Source organism: Bufo bufo, chromosome 1, assembly GCF_905171765.1.
Source record: "Bufo bufo chromosome 1, aBufBuf1.1, whole genome shotgun sequence".
NCBI lineage: Eukaryota > Metazoa > Chordata > Amphibia > Anura > Bufonidae > Bufo > Bufo bufo.
In genome coordinates, this window is record NC_053389.1 from 608,828,545 (window position 1) to 608,850,119 (window position 21,575).

General features: G+C 44.1%; 1 protein-coding gene across 1 annotated transcript in view; it reads right to left on the reverse strand.

The window, feature by feature from the left end:
• Positions 1-255: 255 nt before the first annotated feature.
• Positions 256-21,575, reverse strand: part of LOC120985605 — a 47,467-nt gene continuing 26,147 nt past the window's right edge. The window contains exons 2-5 of the mRNA XM_040413633.1: positions 15,284-15,416; positions 11,642-11,830; positions 4,298-4,465; positions 256-1,154 (exon numbers count right to left, since the gene is read on the reverse strand). Of these exons, the coding sequence (XP_040269567.1) occupies positions 697-1,154; positions 4,298-4,465; positions 11,642-11,830; positions 15,284-15,416 (948 nt within the window). The 3' untranslated portion in view covers positions 256-696. The remainder of the gene's footprint in view (positions 1,155-4,297; positions 4,466-11,641; positions 11,831-15,283; positions 15,417-21,575) is intronic.

Genomic DNA, 21,575 nt, shown 5'->3' on the forward strand with positions numbered 1-21,575 from the left:
GTATACGAAAAAGATCTGCACCTGTTCTGTTTAGAGCTGCACCTGGTTTTGGCTCACAATCACTGATGGAAATCACTGACCAAATAACTGAAGTGTGAGCTCGGCCTTAGTTGTCCATAGCAACCAATCATATTTCACCTTTCATTTTCCAGAGGAGCTCTGAAAAATGAAAGGTGGAATCTCATTGGTTTCTATGGGCAACTAAGCCAGTTTTCATTTACACCAGTTTTAGTAAGTCTACCCCACTGTTTTAAAGATCTTCACCTTAGGGTCCATTCAGACAACCATAAGGGCTCCATCCCATGCCCATAGTGTGGTCCGCAAACAGAAGATCCACAATAAATGGGCACCGTGTGCACACTGTGGCTTGGAACGAAGGCACAGATCAGAAGCGCTTCTGAAGGTATTAAGGCCCATGCCTCAGAACTGCAAAAGTCAGGACATGTCCTATCTTTTGTGGTATCTTGCGGATTGTGGACCCATTCAAGTCAATGGGTCTGCACCCGCAAACAGAGTACATACAGCTGTTGCCCGTGCATTGTGGTCCGCAGCACAGGGAACAGAGCACTTACATTCGTCTGAATGGACCCTTAGTCTTAGGTTTATTTGTAAGCAATTTGGTCTTTCCACATTATTATATACTTAAAACCAGTATCTTCCACGATACTTTGGTTGTTTGCCATGGATATTGGATGACTATTTTAGAATATTAGGTCTCCATCCATCCCGAAACTTTAACAACTTTACAATATTGAATTCATTCATGCCCAAGCAGCTCTTCATCATGTCTGGCTTAAGGTCGTACACCAGCTGGCCATCCACCTGCGCTGTTTCAAAGGCTTCCAAATACTGATTCATGTTCAGTAATTTCAGGCATTGACAAACCTGGCTGACATTCAGATTATGGAGATCCTTTGGGATTTCGTTGACGGATGAGAATTCGCTTGCAGAAGAAATTTCCGTTTTTGCGGCATCTTGAGACGGATTCCCAACTACCGGCTTTGACTGCATTTGGGAAACCACATATTTTCCTGTGTTCTCCAGAGGTGTTTTGCTGTTGTTGTTCACTTCACTGATGTCAATGTATATCGGTTCTATGGTGCTGTAGCTGGGCTTTTGTGGAGAAATATCTTTCTTATCTAGCATATATATTTCTGTGCATGAGGAAAGGAGATGACAATGTAAAATGCACATACATTATACATATTGGGGCACATTTACTAAGCTCGCTTTCTTCTCCGTCATTTTCTGCCCTTTTTTTTCCCATCATATGCACGCATTTAGGCCTCTTTCAGACGGGCGTTGCGGGAAAAGGTGCGGGTGCGTTGCGGGAACGCGCGCAATTTTCCATTGTAATGCGTTTTGCACTCGCGTGAGAAAAATCTTGCATGTTTGGTACCCAAACCCGAACTTCTTCACAGAAGTTCGAACTTGGGATCGGTGTTGTGTAGATTGTATTATTTTCCCTTATAACATGGTTATAAGGGAAAATAATAACATTCTGAATACAGAATGCATAGTACAATAGCGCTGGAGGGGTTAAAAAAATAAATAATAATTTTAACCCCTCCAGCGCTAGTTTACTATGCATTCTGTATTCAGAATGCTATTATTTTCCCTTATAACCATGTTATAAGGGAAAATAATAATGATCGGGTCTCCATCCCGATCGTCTCCTAGCAACCGTGTGTGAAAATCGCACCGCATCCGCAATTGCTTGCGGATGCTTGTGATTTTCACGCAACCCCATTCACTTCTATGGGGCCTGTGTTGCGTGAAAAACGCAGAATATAGAGCATGCTGCGATTTTCACGTAACGCACAAGTGATGCGTGAAAATCAGCGCTCATGTAAACAGACCCATAGAAATGAATGGGTCGGGATTCAGTGCGGGTGCAATGCGTTCAACTCACGCATCGCATCCACGCGGAATACTCGCCCGTGTGAAAGGGGCCTTAGGGTTTTATTTATTATTTGGCGCATAGCTGTTCTTAAATCAGCCGTATTTTGTCTGCAGTGCAGGTGTTTTAAGCCTGATAGTACTTAGCAATTGTGGTGCAAGACCATTGTACCTAAATTTATTATTGTGGCGGATGTGTTTTTGGCACATGCATTACCCATATAAAGGCAGCCTCTGTGTGGGACAAATATTTTTTCCCTTCTTTCCTGCAGGGACCATAGGAGGCCCGTGCCCGTATTGTGGCCCGCAAACAGCGGGTCCGCAATATATGGACCCCGGCCGTGTGCGCACTGTTTTAGGGATGCAGACCCATTCACTTAAATGGGTCCGCATTCCGGGAGATATGGTGCGGAACGAAGGCACAGATCGAAAGCCCACGGAAGCACTACGGAGTGCTTCCATGGGTTTTCTGTCCGTGCCTCCGCCCCACAAAAACTAGTGCATGCACTAGTTTTTTGCGGTGCGGATCAGGGACTCCTTTCAAATGAATGGGTCTGCGAGCGCAGATGGCGGGTATGCGGTTGGTGCCTGTGCATTGCGTACCACTAAAGTTTCTTAGACAAAAAGCTGTTTGGAAAAGGTCAAAGATGACATTGTAGAACACATCTACAGTATGCCAAAAAATCACAATTGCGCCACAAAATCATACACATGTGGGCAAAAAATACGCCACCCCCAGAGTGTCGTAGTTTTAAGCCACTTTGTACGCCAAAAAAGGACGGACAAATAGGCGCACATGTTAAATGTGTCCTCAAGAAAATGGCGCAACAAAACAGGTGTAACAATGTTAATAAATTGTGCAGACACAAAAAAAAGAGTATCAAGAAGAGAATACGACTAAAAAGTGGTGCAAACACTTTAGTAAATGTGCCCCATTGTGAAATCAGCTTCAAAAATGCATTTACCAATGACATAGTTACAGAGGTTGAAAAACAACAATTATTTTTAAACATCAAGCCATGTAAGGCCCCTTTCGGATGAGCGAGTGTCACGCTCCGGACTCGCAGTGTGAGTATGCAGCAGCTCCTGTCCTGACCTCCCAGCACTGCCGGGGTCCCATAGCATTATATTGATTTATGATGCTATGTAACCCTTAGGCCTCTTTCACACGGGCGTCGCGTGTGAGGGCCGGGTAGGATGCGGGTGTGTCGTGGGAAAATGCGCGATTTTTCCGCGTGAGTGCAAAGCGTTTTAATGTTATAAGGGAAAATAATAATGATCGGGTCCCCATCCCGATCGTCACCTAGCAACCATGCGTGAAAATTGCACCGCATTTTATCGCAGCCCCATTCACTTCTATGGGGCCTGCGTTGCGTGAAAAGCACACAATATAGAGCATGCTGCGATTTTCACGCAATGCACAAGTGATGCGTGAAAATCACCGCTCATGTGCACAGCCCCATAGAAATGAATGGGTCGGTATTCAGTGCGGGTGCAATGCGTTAACCTCACGCATTGCACCCGATCGGAAAACTCGCCCGTGTGAAAGGGGCCTTACAGTTCTGGAATGTACTGGATAACACTGACATAATGCTGTCAGTGTTATCCAATACATTCCAGAATAATACAATTTGCAGACCGAACGTACACGGTAGTGTGCATGAGGTCGAACTGTGAAATCTCTATATAATTGAATCAATTTATTGTTCAATATAAATTGCTGTGTGTAAATGAACAATTGGTCACAGTGAAATGTGTCTCTTCTGCTAGAAAACAGATCTGATGCCATTAAAATTTGACTGCCTTTCACTATTGTGATTCTAAGGCCTCTTTCGCACAGGCGTGTGCGCCCCGTGGTCATGCTGCGGCATGCAAAATGCCCGCCACAATACATGAGCACAGTCCGAGGGGCAGCCGCAGCGGATCACGGACCCATTCACTTAAATGGGTCCGCGATCCGGCCGTTCCGCAAAAAGATAGGACATGTTCAATCTTTTTGCGGAACGGAAGTACGGGACGAAACCCCACGGAAGCACTCCGTAGTGCTTCCGTAGGGTTCCGTTCCACACCATTCCGCAACTCCGGATTTGCGGACCCATTGAAGTGAATGGGCCCGCATTCGTGATGCGGAATGCCCACTGAACGGCACCCGTGTATTGCGGATCCGTGCCAACAGTTGGCTTCCTCCCTGCCATATTAATATTGATGGCCTATCCTAACATACAGTAAACGTGGCATAAAAGGGCTTAAAGTTATAAATGTTGGTGCAAAACAGGGCTTGCACAAACATTTGTGACCTATTCTGGAGCAGTAACAACACATTGCTGGCTCCGGAGCTGCACTGTGCCCCCCCCCTCCCCCCTAATGAAATTCACCCAGTTCCCCAAATACCACCTACCCTCAAAAGTAACATTTGCAGTGGCTTGGCTTTTCACTTGTTTAGTGAACATGTCACACATATATTTCCAATGTTTATCGTCTCCATTCCGTAATCCCACAGCCACCACCAATTTCAGCTCAGTCATGTACATCGGAATCATTATTTGCTCTTTAGTAAATATTTTACCTTTAAAAATATAAAAAGAAACAATATATTATTGTATGGCCTTCAAGAGAACTGTTATTACAACAGGTTTTAACACTTTGTCCAGGATTCGTAAAATCTACACAAAGATCCATAAGGTTGGTAGACATTCTGATAACAGGACCAAGGATGTTCTAAATAGGCTACAATTTTATTAAAGGGGTTATCCGGTAAATTACATGTATATTGATGGACTATCCTCAGGATTAGTGTTGAGCGAACTTCTGTTTTCAAGTTCGGCATACAAGGTTCGGGTTATCTAAGGCTGCGTTCACACGGGCGAGATTTCCGCGCGGGTGCAATGCGGTAGGTGAACGTATTGCACCCGCACTGAATCCCGACCCATTCATTTCTATGGGGCTGTTCAGATGAGCGGTGATTTTCACGCATCACTTGTGCGTTGCGTGAAAATCGCAGCATGCTCTATATTCAGCGTTTTTCACGCAATGCAGGCCCCATAGAAGTGAATGGGGTTGCGTGAAAACCGCAAGCATCCGCAAGCAAGTGCGGATGCGGTGCGATTTTCACGCACGGTTGCTAGGAGACGATCGGGATAGAGACACGATCATTATTATTTTCCCTTATAACATGGTTATAAGGGAAAATAATAGCATTCTGAATACAGAATGCATAGTAAACTAGCGCTGGAGGGGATAAAAAAAAATTTAACTCACCTTAATCCACTTGATCGCGTAGCCCGGCATCGCCTTCTGTCTCCTTTGCTGAACAGCACCTGTGGTGAGCATTTATTACAGGTAAAGGACCTTTGGTGACGTCACTCCGGTCATCACATGATCCATCACATGATCTTTTACCATGGTGATGGATCATGTGATGACCGGAGTGACGTCACCAAAGGTCCTTTACCTGTAATTAATGCTCACCACAGGTCCTGTTCAGCAAAGGAGACAGAAGGATATGCCGGGCTATGCGATCAAGTGGACTAAGGTGAGTTATTTTTATTTTATTTATTTTTTAACCCCTCCAGCGCTAGTTTACTATGCATTCTGTATTCAGAATGCTATTATTTTCCCTTATAATTATGTTATAAGGGGAAATAATACAATCTACAGAACACCGATCTCAAGCCCGAACTTCTATGAAGAAGTTCGGTTTTGGGTACCAAACATGCGCGATTTTTCTCACGCGAGTGCAAAACGCATTACAATGTTTTGCACTCGCGCGGAAAAATCGCGGGTGTTGCCGCAATGCACCCGCACATTTTCCCGCAATGCCCGTGTGAACCCAGCCTAAGGCCCCTTTCACACGGGCGAGTATTCCGCGCGGATGCGATGCGTGAGGTGAACGCATTGCACCCGCACTGAATACCGACCCATTCATTTCTATGGGGCTGTTCACATGAGCGGTGATTTTCATGCATCACTTGTGCGTTGCGTGAAAATCGCAGCATGCTCTATATTCTGCGTTTTTCACACAACGCAGGCCCCATAGAAGTGAATGGGGTTGCGTGAAAACCGCAAGCATCCGCAAGCAAGTGCGGATGCGGTGCGATTTTCACGCACGGTTGCTAGGAGACGATCGGGATAGAGACACGATCATTATTATTTTCCCTTATAACATGGTTATAAGGGAAAATAATAGCATTCTGAATACAGAATGCATAGTAAACTAGCGCTGGAGGGGTTAAAAAAAAATAAAAAAAAAATTAACTCACCTTAATCCACTTGATCGCGTAGCCCGGCATCGCCTTCTGTCTCCTTTGCTGAACAGGACCTGTGGTGAGCATTTATTACAGGTAAAGGACCTTTGGTGACGTCACTCCGGTCATCACATGATCCATCACATGATCTTTTACCATGGTGATGGATCATGTGATGACCGGAGTGACGTCACCAAAGGTCCTTTACCTGTAATTAATGCTCACCACAGGTCCTGTTCAGCAAAGGAGACAGAAGGATATGCCGGGCTACGCGATCAAGTGGACTAAGGTGAGTTATTTTTATTTTATTTATTTTTTAACCCCTCCAGCGCTAGTTTACTATGCATTCTGTATTCAGAATGCTATTATTTTCCCTTATAATTATGTTATAAGGGGAAATAATACAATCTACAGAACACCGATCTCAAGCCCGAACTTCTATGAAGAAGTTCGGTTTTGGGTACCAAACATGCGCGATTTTTCTCACGCGAGTGCAAAACGCATTACAATGTTTTGCACTCGCGCGGAAAAATCGCAGGTGTTGCCCCAATGCACCCGCACATTTTCCCGCAATGCCCGTGTGAACCCAGCCTAAGGCCCCTTTCACACGGGCGAGTATTCCGCGCGGATGCGATGCGTGAGGTGAACGCATTGCACCCGCACTGAATACCGACCCATTCATTTCTATGGGGCTGTTCACATGAGCGGTGATTTTCATGCATCACTTGTGCGTTGCGTGAAAATCGCAGCATGCTCTATATTCTGCGTTTTTCACACAACGCAGGCCCCATAGAAGTGAATGGGGTTGCGTGAAAATCGCAAGCATCCGCAAGCAAGTGCGGATGCGGTGTGCGATTTTCACGCACGGTTGCTAGGAGACGATCGGGATGGAGACCCGATCATTATTATTTTCCCTTATAACATGGTTATAAGGGAAAAAAATAGCATTCTGAGTACAGAATGCAAAGTAAAATAGGGCTGGAGGGGTTAAAAAAAAAATTAAAAAAAATTTAACTCACCTTAATCCACTTGATCGCGTAGCCCGGCATCTCCTTGTGTCTCCTTTGTTGAATAGGACCTGTGGAGAGCATTAAATACAGTTACAGGACCTTTGATGACGTCACTCCGGTCATCACATGGTACGTCACATGATCTTTTACCATGGTGATGGATCATGTGATGACCGGAGTGACGTCATCAAAGGTCCTGTAACTGTATTTAATGCTCACCACAGGTCCTATTCAACAAAGGAGACAGAAGTAGATGCCGGGCCGCGATCAAGTGGACTAAGGTGAGTTAAATTATTTTTTTATTTTTTTTAACCCCTCCAGCGCTGTTTTATTTTGCATTCTGTATTCCGAATGCTATTATTTTCCCTTATAACCATGTTATAAGGGAAAATAATAATGATCGGGTCTCCATCCCGATCGTCTCCTAGCAACCGTGCGTGAAAATCGCACCGCATCCGCACTTGCTTGCGGATGCTTGCGATTTTCACGCAACCCCATTCATTTCTATGGGGCCTGCGTTGCGTGAAAAACGCAGAATATAGAGCATGCTGCGATTTTCACGCAACGCATAAGTGATGCGTGAAAATCACCGCTCATCTGAACAGCCCCATAGAAATGAATGGGTCGGTATTCAGTGCGGGTGCAATGCATTCAACTCACGCATCGCATCCGCGCGGAATACTCGCCCGTGTAAAAGGTGCCTTATGGTCCGTGGTAACGGAATCCATTATGGAATTCTTAGATAACCCGAACATTGTACGCCGAACTTGAAACGACAAGTTCGCTCAACACTACTCAGGATAGGTCTTCAATATCACATCGGCAGGGGTCCTGGGTGTCAGTCACCCGCCAATCTGATATTGAAGACCTTAACCTGAGTTGCCGTTTGAAGAGGTCTGGTGCTCAGTGAGCGCTATGGCCTCTTCCTAGGCCATGTGATGTCACCATAATCCCTGTAATGTGTTCGTCACTGTCACACTAAGGCCAATTTTACACGGGCGAGTTTTCCGCACGGGTGCAATGTGTGAGGTGAACGCATTGCACCTGCACTGAATCCGGACCCATTCACTTCAATGGGGCTGTGCAGATGAGCGGTGATTTTCACGCATCACTTGTGCGTTGTGTAAAAATCGCAGCATGCTCTATATTCTGCGTTTTTGACGCAACACAGGCCCCATAGAAATTAATGGGGCTGCGGGAAAATCGCAAGCATCCGCAAATCGCAAGCATCCGGTGCAATTTTCACGCATGGTTGCTAGGAGATGATAGGGATGAGCAACCCCGGACCCCATTAAAGTGTATTCACTGTATTATTTCCCCTTATAACATGATTACAAGGGAAAATAATAGCATTCTTAATACAGAATGCTTACTAAAATGTCGATTGAGGGGTTAAAAAAAGAAAAAAAATTAACTCGCCTCATCCACTTGATCGCGCAGCCGGCATCGTCTTATTTCTTCTTCTTTCAGGACCTGCAAAAGACCTTTGATGATGTAATGGTGCACACCACGTGGTGACGTCAGCGCAGGTCCTGCTGAATGAAGATAGAAGGCTCTTCATCAAAGGTTCTTTTGCAGGTCCTGAAAGAAGAAGAAAGAAGACGATGCCGGCTGCGCGATCAAGTGGATAAGGTGAGTTCATTATTCATTTTTTTTAATCCCTCAATCGACATTTTAGTAAGCATTCTGTACCATGTTATAAGGGAAAATAATAAAATATACAGAAAACCTAACCCAAACCCAAACTTCAGTGAAGAAGTCCGGGTTCGGGTCTGGGTACCACATTCAGTTTTTTATCATGCGCGTGCAAAATGCATTGCACCCGCGCGATAAAAACTGAACAACGCAACGCAATCGCAGTCAAAACTGACTGCAATTGTGTGCGCACTCGCGCGGGTTTCCCGCAATGCACCCGGGACGCATCTGGAGGAAATCCGGGACGCCCGTCTGAAAGAGGCCTAAGGGCTCATTCAGACGGCTGTATGTTGCTTTACGTATTTGATCCGCAATTTTGCGGATTAGATGCGGATCCATTCACTTCTATGGGGCCTAAAAGATGTGGACAGCTCTCCGTATGCTGTCTGCATCTTTTCTTCCATTCTACTGCACCGTGAAAAAAATAAAACATGTCCTATACTTCTCAGTGAAAATTGGGACGTGGCCCCATTGAAGTCTATGGGTCCGCAAAAAAGCGGAATGCAATCCATTTTTTTGCAGACATGCTAAACTGACTGCAAAAAAACGGATTTTAATTTTTGCAGTAAGCAAAAAACATACGGCTGTATGAATGAATCCTAATAATGGGTTAACAGCCCTCTTTTGTGTCCTCCCAGCTCATCACTTTGTCTTACCACTGACCCTTGTACTTGTAAGATGACTGTATGAAATGCTGACTGCCATCTGCTGGTGAAGTGTAAGCATTACATGCAGTAGTCCAATCAGGAAGGAAGAGTTTCATCTCCACACTACTGCAGGCTGGACCACTGATATCCTGCTATCCATCTTTATATAGTTTGCGTGTGAGAGAGAGAATGAGTATTGTATGCCAGGCGACTCTACTCTTGGTCTCTAGGAAAAATACACATGTTCATCTCTCACTTGGCCTAGGCTCAGCTAGAAGCGAATGGGGCTGAGCAGCGACACCAAGCACTGCGGCTGTATGCGGCAGGGAGAAGGCAGCAGCACTCACAGGACCCTTCTTAAAAAATTGCTGGTACCCTTCTGTTAAAGAAAGAAAGAAAGAAAGAAAAACCCACAATGGTCACTGAAATAACTTGAAACTGACAAAAGTAATAAAAAGAAAATAGTGAAAATCAACTAATGAAATCAGACATTGCTTTTGAATTGTGGTTCAACTAAATTTTTTAAAAACAAACTCGTGAAACTGGCCTAGACAAAAATGATGGTGGCCCTAGAAGAGATTAAAAATCATTTCACCATAGGGACATGTTAAACTGTATGTGTGTCCTGTAATTAGCACCACTGGTGTCTTCAAACTTCAGTCTGCCTATTTAAAGGGCGAAAAGAAGTCACTGGGGCACATTTACTAAAGTGTCTGTGACACTTTTTTGTCATATTCTCTCGTTGATACCCTTGTTTTTTTTGTGTCCGCACAATTTCACCTGTTTTTTTTGTTGTGTTTGTGATGCCTGCGCTATTTTCTGAGTCGCAGGTCATGAATCCTCCAATAGGATAATGACCCAAAACACACACTAAAGACATCCAAGAGTGGCTAAGAGAAGAACATTGGACTACTCTGAAGTGGTCTTCTATTAGCCCTGATCTATATCCTATTGAATATCTGTAGAAGGAGCTGAAACATGCCGTCTGGAGAAGGTACCATTCAATCCTGAGACAGCTAGAGCTGTTTGCTCACAAGGAGTGGGCCAAAATACCTGTGGACAGGTGCAGCAGTCTCAGTGAGAGTTACGGCTCATGCACACAAACGTATTTTCTTTCCTTGTCAATTCCGTTATTTTTTGCGGACCGTATGCGGAACCATTAATTTCAATGGGTCCGCAAAAAAAAACTGAAGTTTCTCCATCTGCATTCCATTTCCGTATGTCCGTATTTCCGTTACGCAAAAAAATTGAACTATTATTGTCCACATTACGAACAAGAATAGGACTGTTCTATTAGGGGCCAGTTGTTCCGTTCCGCAAAATACGGAAGGCACATGGATGTCATCCGTATTTTTTGCGGATCCGTTTTTTGCGGACCACAAAATACATATGGTCGTGTGCATGAGCCCTTACAGAAATCACTTGATTGCAGTGATTGCCTAAAAAGGCTGTGCAACAAAATATTAAGTTAAGGGTTTGTTGTATAAATTATTCTGTTGAACCAGAATTCAAAAGCAATGTCTGATTTTCATTAGTTGATTTTTCAGTAAATTTTAATTATTTTGTCATTTTCGAGTTATTTCAGTGACCGTTGTGGGTTTTTCTTTCTTTAACGGAAGGGTACCAACAATATAGACTATGTAAGTGTGGCAGTTTTCATGACTGTGGTTTCCCAAGTGTTTAATACTGATGACTAGGGATGAGCGAGTTGACTTCGGTACCTTGGTTTTTTACAGTACAAATAAATTTATAAAGTTATTACGCTAAGTCCCGAGAGACTTCGCAAAGTAATAACTTCGGCTCATCGGAGCCAATACATTGTAATACTGTACGGAGAGTATGGAGCTCGCTTGTACCGTATTGAAACAAAGTTTTATGCATATCGACTTTGGATGAAGCATCCGAAGTGGATTCGCTCATCCCTATTGATGATCTATCCTGAGAGTATAGGTCATCATTAATAAACTTTCAGACAACCCCTTTAATACATGAACATATGCACTTTGTCAACACTGAACATTCATTCCATGAAAATTGACATCAATAAGTGCATGTTTAAAAGCTCTCCAAATGCAAATCACATAAATGGATTCTACCTAATATCTAATTGTAGCCCCATTAAATGATACTTGTTGACTTTAGTTACCATTGTCAATGGGATGTCCCACCACGAAGTTTTCCTCATATGTGTCTAGCAGGGTCAGCTCACTAAAGTGTTCATCTTGTGACTTCTGATCTCCTTTTTGCTTATAGGATAAAGCAGAAATAGAGCGGACAGTAATGGGGAGGCTGTATCTAGACAGTATGTATTCCAAAGTCAAAGGTAACCTTAACGCTGTAGAGCAAAATAAAGCACATGAATAAATAAATGGATACACTGGAAATGAATTCTATTTGTGGTTGAAATAAGGAACATAAGTCTATTTTCACTCATCACGAGACATATTTTCTTTTATAGTCCCTTTTTCTACAAATCTGCCAACACTATGATGAGGTACTATGATAGGCCATGAAGGCTATACAGTCATGAGTGATTCCTCATGGCTTTCACATCACAAACCCACTGCTCTAGACCTTAACGAGCATTTGTCACCATCAACTCTATCAAACCAGACATACTGGGGCACATTTACTAAGGGACTTGCAACTATTTTAGGTGTAAAATAGTCACAAGTCTCCCTTTTGAACTGGTCATGTGACAATATTTAGTCGCACAGACGGTTTTATGTAATGTCCGCCAGTTGGGCGGGACGGAGGCAGAGTGTGGGCATGTCGGGGACCATGCCGGGGCCAGGACTGCAGCCCTGGCAAATTTATTAACAATTATGCCTGGACACAAGCGCAAATGTTAACAAAAAAACGACGCCAGCCAGTGGCTGCTAGCATAGTTTTTAAGCCAGGCATAATCCCTTCTGCTACCGAGACAGTTATTATACACTGTGGCCAACAGAGAGTTACCGGGGCCCACCAAAGGAATGGGCAATGGCAAAAATTTTGCTGTAGCTGGCACAAGTAGCAGCAGAAGGAGGGGGTTGGTAGCAGCCGCAGCAACAGGCCAGAGCTGCCACTGTCATCCAGTGGTCATGTTTTGACCAACAATGCAGCTGTACTGGAATGGTTAACTCTCTCTTCAACATCATCTCAAGTGACAACAGATACATACAGCCTGGAATTGGTGGGTTCCTCTGACACCACGCTTATTTGGCATGGCACAGGAACTGCCTCTATGCCCTCTCCTGTCCTGAACCTGCCTCTTGCTTTTGCTGCTTTTTTTTAGCCAAGTAATGGTAGCCTCTGGCTTTGCTACACTTTTTAGTGACAATGAGCTTTGTGAGGACAGTCAGCAGTTACAGGCCAGTCCAGACTTGGAGGAGAGGTCCGATGATGGGTGGGAGCACATGTTGCAAGAGGTCAGGGACGTGCAAAAGAGACAGGTGACACAAGTGACGACCAAACACTTGTAGATGATGATGTAGCCGATCGCACCATCAGGGGCGATGATGGCAGCCTGCCCGTGGTACAGCAGGGTGGAAGCGTGCCCATGAGCCAGCAGGGGGGCAAAGAGGACCCCTAAAGACCGTGGCAGTAAGCAGAGGAGATGGAGGTAGGAAGGCCCTCTGAGTCCCTTGCGCAAATGGCCAGATGCATGCTTGCTTGTATAGTGACAGCCGCATTTTTAGGATTCTGCAGAGGGATGATTACTAGCTATCCACATTATTAGAACCTTGCTACCAGTCAAAAATGGGTGCATTTTTAGACCTTCTGAGAGGGATGCAAAAATGTACTACTATAGAGACATGCTGTGAGTTGTTTGGTTGCTGCCTACGAGTGCCATCATCCATCCTCAGGAAGGTCTGACTGTGGAGACCCTTTGTGCTCATGCTCGACTGCCATGACTGAGCAGTAGCAGTACCAGCTCCATAAGCAACAACTTGAGGAGTCTGGAGTCTCTGATAAGTAGTTTTCTTCAGCCGCCTTCTTAAGAAACCACCAAGCAGCAGCAGCAGTTGGACATGCAGCAGAACCTTAGTCAGCAGGTGGTGGCATACTTGGACTGCACACTGTCACCCATGATCCAAGATCTCCTGGACTACTGGGCATGCAAACTTCTAGTGTGGCTGCAACTGGCCAAGTTTGCCACGGACATGCTTTCCTGACCAGCCAGTAGTGTAGCATCAGAGCAGGTGTTCAGTGTGGCTGGGGGCATAGTTACCCCTAAGGACTCGCCTTTCCTGCCAAAATGTTGAGAGACTAACCTTCATAAAGATGAATCATGCCTGGATCAACCAGAATTTCCACCAGGACACCGATGCAACAGAATTGATCATTCTGCCACTAATGATACAGTAGTGTGCTGGCACACTGGAATATTGTGCAAAATGGGATGTTACTTCTGGCCACGTGCTGCTGCCACCATTGTGATGCTGCAACCCGCCAGCTGCCTCTACTGCCATTTCTACAAAGGGGCTTCTTGGCCTACTGATATATACATGTTACATTTGCATACCACTGGCTACTACTGTGATCTGCCACCATATTGTGCTTTATGCCACTGCTGCTGCCCCCTCCCCACTGTGTCATGGGGCCACTATTCTCACTGTTGCTGCCACTGCCCCCTTCCCCACTGTGTCATGGGGTCCACTATTGTCCATGTTTGGCCATGCTCAATCACCATTCATTTTTCCGTTCTTCTGATCCATTGGAAGAACAGGAAAAAAAAAAAAGGAACCTATATTTTGAGCATCGGTAAGACCTCTTTCACACGTTCAGTATTTGTTCTGTACTTGTAAGGCAAAAGCTGGAGTGGGTCCAAAACACAGAAGAGATGCAAATATTTCCATTATATTTTATCTCTGTTTTGGACCCACTCCTGGTTTTAGCTTACAAATACTGATGCAAAATACTGATCAAATATTGACTGTGTGATAGAGGCCTTAAAGATGCTTAAAATACAGGATCCATTTTTAATTTTTATTTTTTTTGGGGGGTGGGGGTGGTTTTGGTTTTTCTGACAGATCAGAAGAGCTAAAAAATAAACAGTGATGTGAACACAGCCTTACTGCTGCTGCCACCCTCCCCACTCTGTCATGGGGCAACTACTTGACTCTTGGTGCACTACACAGTTACAGATGTAGCAGGGTTACTACTCAAACTCTTAACTCAAATTTCTTAAATCATCGTGTTATCTTGAAACAAAAGCCATTGAAAAGCAATTGAAGGTGTTTGCTTAGTTTAGATAACACATCTCAGAAATCTCAGAAAGCATGAGTGTTAACTCTACTACATCGGTACTTCACTCATCTCTAAGTGTAGTACTGGGTATCGTGGACTTTTGCAAAAAAATTTCCTGTATAGCACAGCCTCATTTGCGTTTTGTGACTACACTGCATATTTATTTTTGATCTGTGATATTTATTTATTTTATGCACTTATATAGCACTACTATATTCTGCAGCGCTTTACAGACATTAGCAGCACGCTGTCCCCAGGGGGACTCACAGTCTAAGTTCCCTATCAGTATGTCTTTGGCGTGTGGAAGGAAACCGGAGAACCCCGAGGAAACCCACGCAAACACAGGGAGAACATACAAACTCCATGATGATGTCCTTGGTCGGATTTGAATCCAGGACCCCAGCGCTGAAAGGTACCAGTGTTGTGATTCTTGGCTGCACAATGGTCACGTCTCCACTATATCATGGCAGCCACACGTGGCCGTACCATAACAATCCATTTGTTGCAGAAATGCACCCTCCATTATTTACCGTTAGAAGGAAATATTGTAACTTACCTTTCACAGGACCACTGTCTTGTGCCACAAGGAATTTCAGCCTGGCCATTTTAGTCGGCAATGAGAAAAGTTTCCCATTCTTGGTTTCAGCAGCTACTCTTTGCTGCATGCAATAAGAGTAGACTCTGATAACCTGCAAAAATGAAAAATCCACTTTGTTAAGTATTATAAAGATAAGTATTAGTGAATTCAGCATTCAGCATGTTTAAACCAAGCTGGGTGTACCCACGGGGTATGAACTGTGGCCACATTAGATAAAAGTCATCTGAACTTACCAACTTCTGCAGGATCAGTAAACTATCCAATGTGTATAGGGTTCTCCCGAATCTCCCCTGGCAGCAGACGCTGGGTAAAAGGAGGTTAAGGCATGTTCATTTCAACATGGCGATCCTTTGTTCCAGAGATAAGCCACCGCCACGGGTGTCTAGCAGTGGCTAATTTCCCTCCTTCATAGTGGAGTATGAATGAATATATCTTCTGGGTGACTGGGCCGTATAGTGTCATGGCTATCGTGGCACATTTCTCATGTTTAACCCTTTCATGCTGCAAACATTTTCACAAATTTGCTATAGTTAAATAAAAACGGAATTATATGTTTTGAAAGTATTCACTTTACACATTGTAAAAACCTCAGCCAGCACTTTATACCGATGGGTGCCTTTATGAAATTTTGCATAAGGGCATAAAAATGGTCCAAAGTGTGCGCAGTTTATACATGGCAGTTATGCCTACATGCTAATATCTTCACAAATTTAATATAGCATAAACCGTAAAGGAGTTTCCTAGGCTCCACATACACCACGCAACAAAAAAAAAACTTTTCGGCTGCTACTGGGCAAAAACCATTTGTCCTATACTAGATCGAGTGTGCGGATTACAAAGCCGAAGTCAGAATTGTTGTAACAGGTCACAAAATTTTACTATGCATAAGTATGCCTAAATGAATTAAGTACTTGGAAAGCATTGAATAATTTTGAACAGAACAAATTTTACTCCAACAATTACCTGATCTACATCAAAGTTTGTGTAGTAAACAGTGTATGAAAATTTAATGGAATAACAAAAGTTTTTTCAGTTTAAAAGTCTCACTTGAGCAAGGCCCAGTACTGTTAAAAGTGCTTCAGGCATCTGCTTTTGCGTTTGTGAATGGTCATATGTTCCCGTTGCAAAAACCACCAGTAGTCCCCCATTATGTTGGGATTCCAGCGGCCTTGATACCTGTTCTCCATTGTAGAAATATCTTTATGGAACCGCTCTCCGTGTTGTCATTTACGTGTCCCAAATTGGTTGGGAAAAAGTCAAGATGGGAATGTAAGAAATGTACTTTCAATGACATTCGGCAGCCAAGTTGTTCATATGCTGTAAGCATGTTGTCTAATATTTCCGCATAGTTTGCAGCTCGTCTGTTCCCAAGGAAGTTCTGCACTACTAGCACAAATGCATCCCAAGCTGCAAGACGCACTCGCTATGTCAGATTCTTGCGCTGATCATAGGTAGTGTATTTGCCACATATGTAGAAGAAATTGTCTGGATCATTAACACATTTGCATTTATCCATCTTAAGTTTCAAAACTGATAGCACTATAACAGATCACTTTATCAAAATCTGTCCAGCTTGCCTTATATACTTACTGCTGACATCAGCCTGAGTGCGTCCGAACAGGTCTGGACATGTCCATTGGAATATCTCCAATATAATGCATTAATATTATAACTGAATAGGCTTTGCATGTACTTAACCCTTTAACCACCTCCGGACCGCTGTATGCACAGACGCGTCCTGGAGGTGGTTGATTCATTCCGCCTGGACGCATATACGCGTCATCTCGCGAGACGCGAGATTTCCTGTGAACGCGCGCACACAGGCGCGCTCGCTCACAGGAACGGAAGGTAAGAGAGTTGATCTCCAGCCTGCCAGCGGCGATCGTTCGCTGGCAGGCTGGAGATGTGTTTTTTTTAACCCCTAACAGGTATATTAGACGCCGTTTTGATAACAGCGTCTAATATACCTGCTACCTGGTCCTCTGGTGGTCCCCTTTGTTTGGATCGACCACCAGAGGACACAGGTAGCTCAGTAAAGTAGCACCAAGCACCACTACACTACACTACACCCCCCCCCCCCGTCACTTATTAACCCCTTATTAGCCCCTGATCACCCCTGATCACCCCATATAGACTCCCTGATCACCCCCCTGTCATTGATTTCCCCCCTGTCATTGATCACCCCCCTGTCATTGATCACCCCCCTGTAAAGCTCCGTTCAGACGTCCGCATGATTTTTACGGATCCACTGATAGATGGATCGGATCCGCAAAACGCATCCGGACGTCTGAATGAAGCCTTACAGGGGCATGATCAATGACTGTGGTGATCACCCCATATAGACTCCCTGATCACCCCCCTGTCATTGATTACACCCCTGTCATTGATCACCCCCCTGTAAAGCTCCATTCAGATGTCTGCATGATTTTTACGGATGCACTGATAGATGGATCGGATTCGCAAAACGCATCCGGACGTCTGAATGAAGCCTTACAGGGGCATGATCAATGACTGTGGTGATCACCCCATATAGACTCCCTGATCACCCCCCTGTCATTGATCACCCCCCTGTCATTGATCACACCCCTGTCATTGATCACCCCCCTGTCATTGATCACCCCTCTGTAAGGCTCCATTCAGACATTTTTTTGGCCCAAGTTAGCGGAATTATTTTATTTTTTTTCTTACAAAGTCTCATATTCCACTAACTTGTGTCAAAAAATAAAATCTCACATGAACTCCCCATACCCCTCACGGAATCCAAATGCGTAAAATTTTTTAGACATTTATATTCCAGACTTCTTCTCACGCTTTAGGGCCCCTAGAATGCCAGGGCAGTATAAATACCCCACATGTGACCCCATTTCGGAAAGAAGACACCCCCAGGTATTCCGTGAGGGGCATATTGAGTCCATGAAAGATTGAAATTTTTGTCCCAAGTTAGCGGAACGGGAGACTTTGTGAGAAAAAAAATAAAAATATCAATTTCCGCTAACTTGTGCCAAAAAAAAAAAAATTCTATGAACTCGCCATGCCCCTCATTGAATACCTTGGGGTGTCTTCTTTCCAAAATGGGGTCACATGTGGGGTATTTATACTGCCCTGGCATTCTAGGGGCCCCAAAGCGTGAGAAGAAGTCTGGTATCCAAATGTCTAAAAATGCCCTCCTAAAAGGAATTTGGGCACCTTTGCGCATCTAGGCTGCAAAAAAGTGTCACACATCTGGTATCACCGTACTCAGGAGAAGTTGGGTAATGTGTTTTGGGGTGTCATTTTACATATACCCATGCTGGGTGAGAGAAATATCTTGGTCAAATGCCAACTTTGTATAAAAAAATGGGAAAAGTTGTCTTTTGTCAAGATATTTCTCTCACCCAGCAAGGGTATATGTAAAATGACACCCGAAAACACATTCCCCAACTTCTCCTGAATACGGCGATACCACATGTGTGACACTTTTTTGCAGCCTAGGTGGGCAAAGGGGCCCATATTCCAAAGAGCACCTTTAGGATTTCACAGGTCATTTACCTACTTACCACACATTAGGGCCCCTGGAAAATGCCAGGGCAGTATAACTACCCCACAAGTGACCCCATTTTGGAAAGAAGACACCCCAAGGTATTCCGTGAGGGGCATGGCGAGTTCCTAGAATTTTTATTTTTTGTCACAAGTTAGTGGAAAATGCTGATTTTTTTTTTTTTTTTTTTCATACAAAGTCTCATATTCCACTAACTTGTGACAAAAAATAAAAACTTCCATGAACTCACTATGCCCATCAGCGAATACCTTGGGGTCTCTTCTTTCCAAAATGGGGTCACTTGTGGGGTAGTTATACTGCCCTGGCATTCTAGGGGCCCAAATGTGTGGTAAGGAGTTTGAAATCAAATTCTGTAAAAAAATGACCTGTGAAATCCGAAAGGTGCTCTTTGGAATATGGGCCCCTTTGCCCACCTAGGCTGCAAAAAAGTGTCACACATCTGGTATCTCCGTACTCAGGAGAAGTTGGGGAATGTGTTTTGGGGTGTCATTTTACATATACCCATGCTGGGTGAGAGAAATATCTTGGCAAAAGACAACTTTTCCCATTTTTTTATACAAAGTTGGCATTTGACCAAGATATTTCTCTCACCCAGCATGGGTATATATAAAATGACACCCCAAAACACATTCCCCACCTTCTCCTGAGTACGGAGATACCAGATGTGTGACACTTTTTTGCAGCCTAGGTGGGCAAAGGGGCCCATATTCCAAAGAGCACCTTTTGGATTTCACAGGTCATTTTTTACAGAATTTGATTTCAAACTCCTTACCACACATTTGGGCCCCTAGAATGCCAGGGCAGTATAACCACCCCACAAGTGACCCCATTTTGGAAAGAAGAGACCCCAAGGTATTTCGTGATTGGCATAGTGAGTTCATAGAAGTTTTTATTTTTTGTCACAAGTTAGTGGAATATGAGACTTTGTAAGAAAAAATAAAATAAAAAAATCATCATTTTCCGCTAACTTGTGACAAAAAATAAAAAGTTCTATGAACTCACTATGCCCATCAGCGAATACCTTAGGGTGTGTACTTTCCGAAATGGGGTCATTTGTGGGGTGTTTGTACTGTCTGGGCATTGTAGAACCTCAGGAAACATGACAGGTGCTCAGAAAGTCAGAGCTGCTTCAAAAAGCGGAAATTCACTATTTTGTACCATAGTTTGTAAACGCTATAACTTTTACCCAAACCATTTTTTTTTTACCCAAACATTTTTTTTTTATCAAAGACATGTAGAACAATAAATTTAGAGCAAAATTTATATATGGATCTCGTTTTTTTTGCAAAATTTTACAACTGAAAGTGAAAAATGCAAATGTGATCGCACACTGCATCCAGCACTCTGCCCTCCATGCTGGATGAGACATTGGTTTATATTTTGGCCAAAGCATAGTAAGCCACTCACCGCGTCAAGGTCGTCTCAATTGAGTGGTCCCTAACTCTTGTTCCTACCTGTTCATGGGCCATGACAGCCACATAAAATCCAGGGAATGCGGGTCAGCATGCAAGCCAAGTACACTTTGCTTGTAACCCCGTCCGGTGCCATTACAGCTTTCATCGGATCCAGGGATGCAAGTACCAACATGCATGCTGAACCCACCATATACTTCTCCTGGAGCCAGATGGCTAATGGTAGGTTCTATATAAGCAGACTCAGTTTTATACTGACTTTAAAACCAGCCTCCAGGACAGATTAACTGGTCAGGTGTGCTTGACTCAAAGGAGATCGCCACGCCTCCAATATATGCTACAAAGAAAAAAAATATAAGGGGTTGAGTCAGCACAACCTGCCTGCAGGTGCACATCACTATGGCGAACTACATACACAAACGGAAAATGCAAATGTGATCGCACACTGCATCCACCAGTCCTGGAGGCTGGTTTTAAAGTCAGTATAAAACTGAGTCTGCTTATATAGAACCTACCATTAGCCATCTGGCTCCAGGAGAAGTATATGGTGGGTTCAGCATGCATGTTGGTACTTGCATCCCTGGATCCGATGAAAGCTGTAATGGCACTGGACGGGGTTACAAGCAAAGTGTACTTGGCTTGCATGCTGACCCGCATTCCCTGGATTTTATGTGGCTGTCATGGCCCATGAACAGGTAGGAACAAGAGTTAGGGACCACTCAATTGAGACGACCTTGACGCGGTGAGTGGCTTACTATGCTTTGGCCAAAATATAAACCAATGTCTCATCCAGCATGGAGGGCAGAGTGCTGGATGCAGTGTGCGATCACATTTGCATTTTCCGTTTGTGTATGTAGTTCGCCATAGTGATGTGCACCTGCAGGCAGGTTGTGCTGACTCAACCCCTTATATGAAAGTGAAAAATGTCATTTTTTTGCAAAAAAATCGTTAAATTTCGATTAATAACAAAAAAAGTAAAAATGTCAGCAGCAATGAAATACCACCAAATGAAAGCTCTATTAGTGAGAAGAAAAGGAGGTAAAATTCATTTGGGTGGTAAGTTGCATGACCGAGCAATAAACGGTGAAAGTAGTGTAGGTCAGAAGTGTAAAAAGTGGCCTGGTCTTTCAGGGTGTTTAAGCACTGGGGGCTGAGGTGGTTAAGGACATCCACCGTATATGTACGATGGAAGTCCAGTCCCCAAACATGGCGCCCGCTGGCACGTGCAGCGGGCGCCATAGCTGCAGGGTTTCCGCTATTTTAAATAGCAGAGACCAGCGGCACATGTATGCGATCAGCC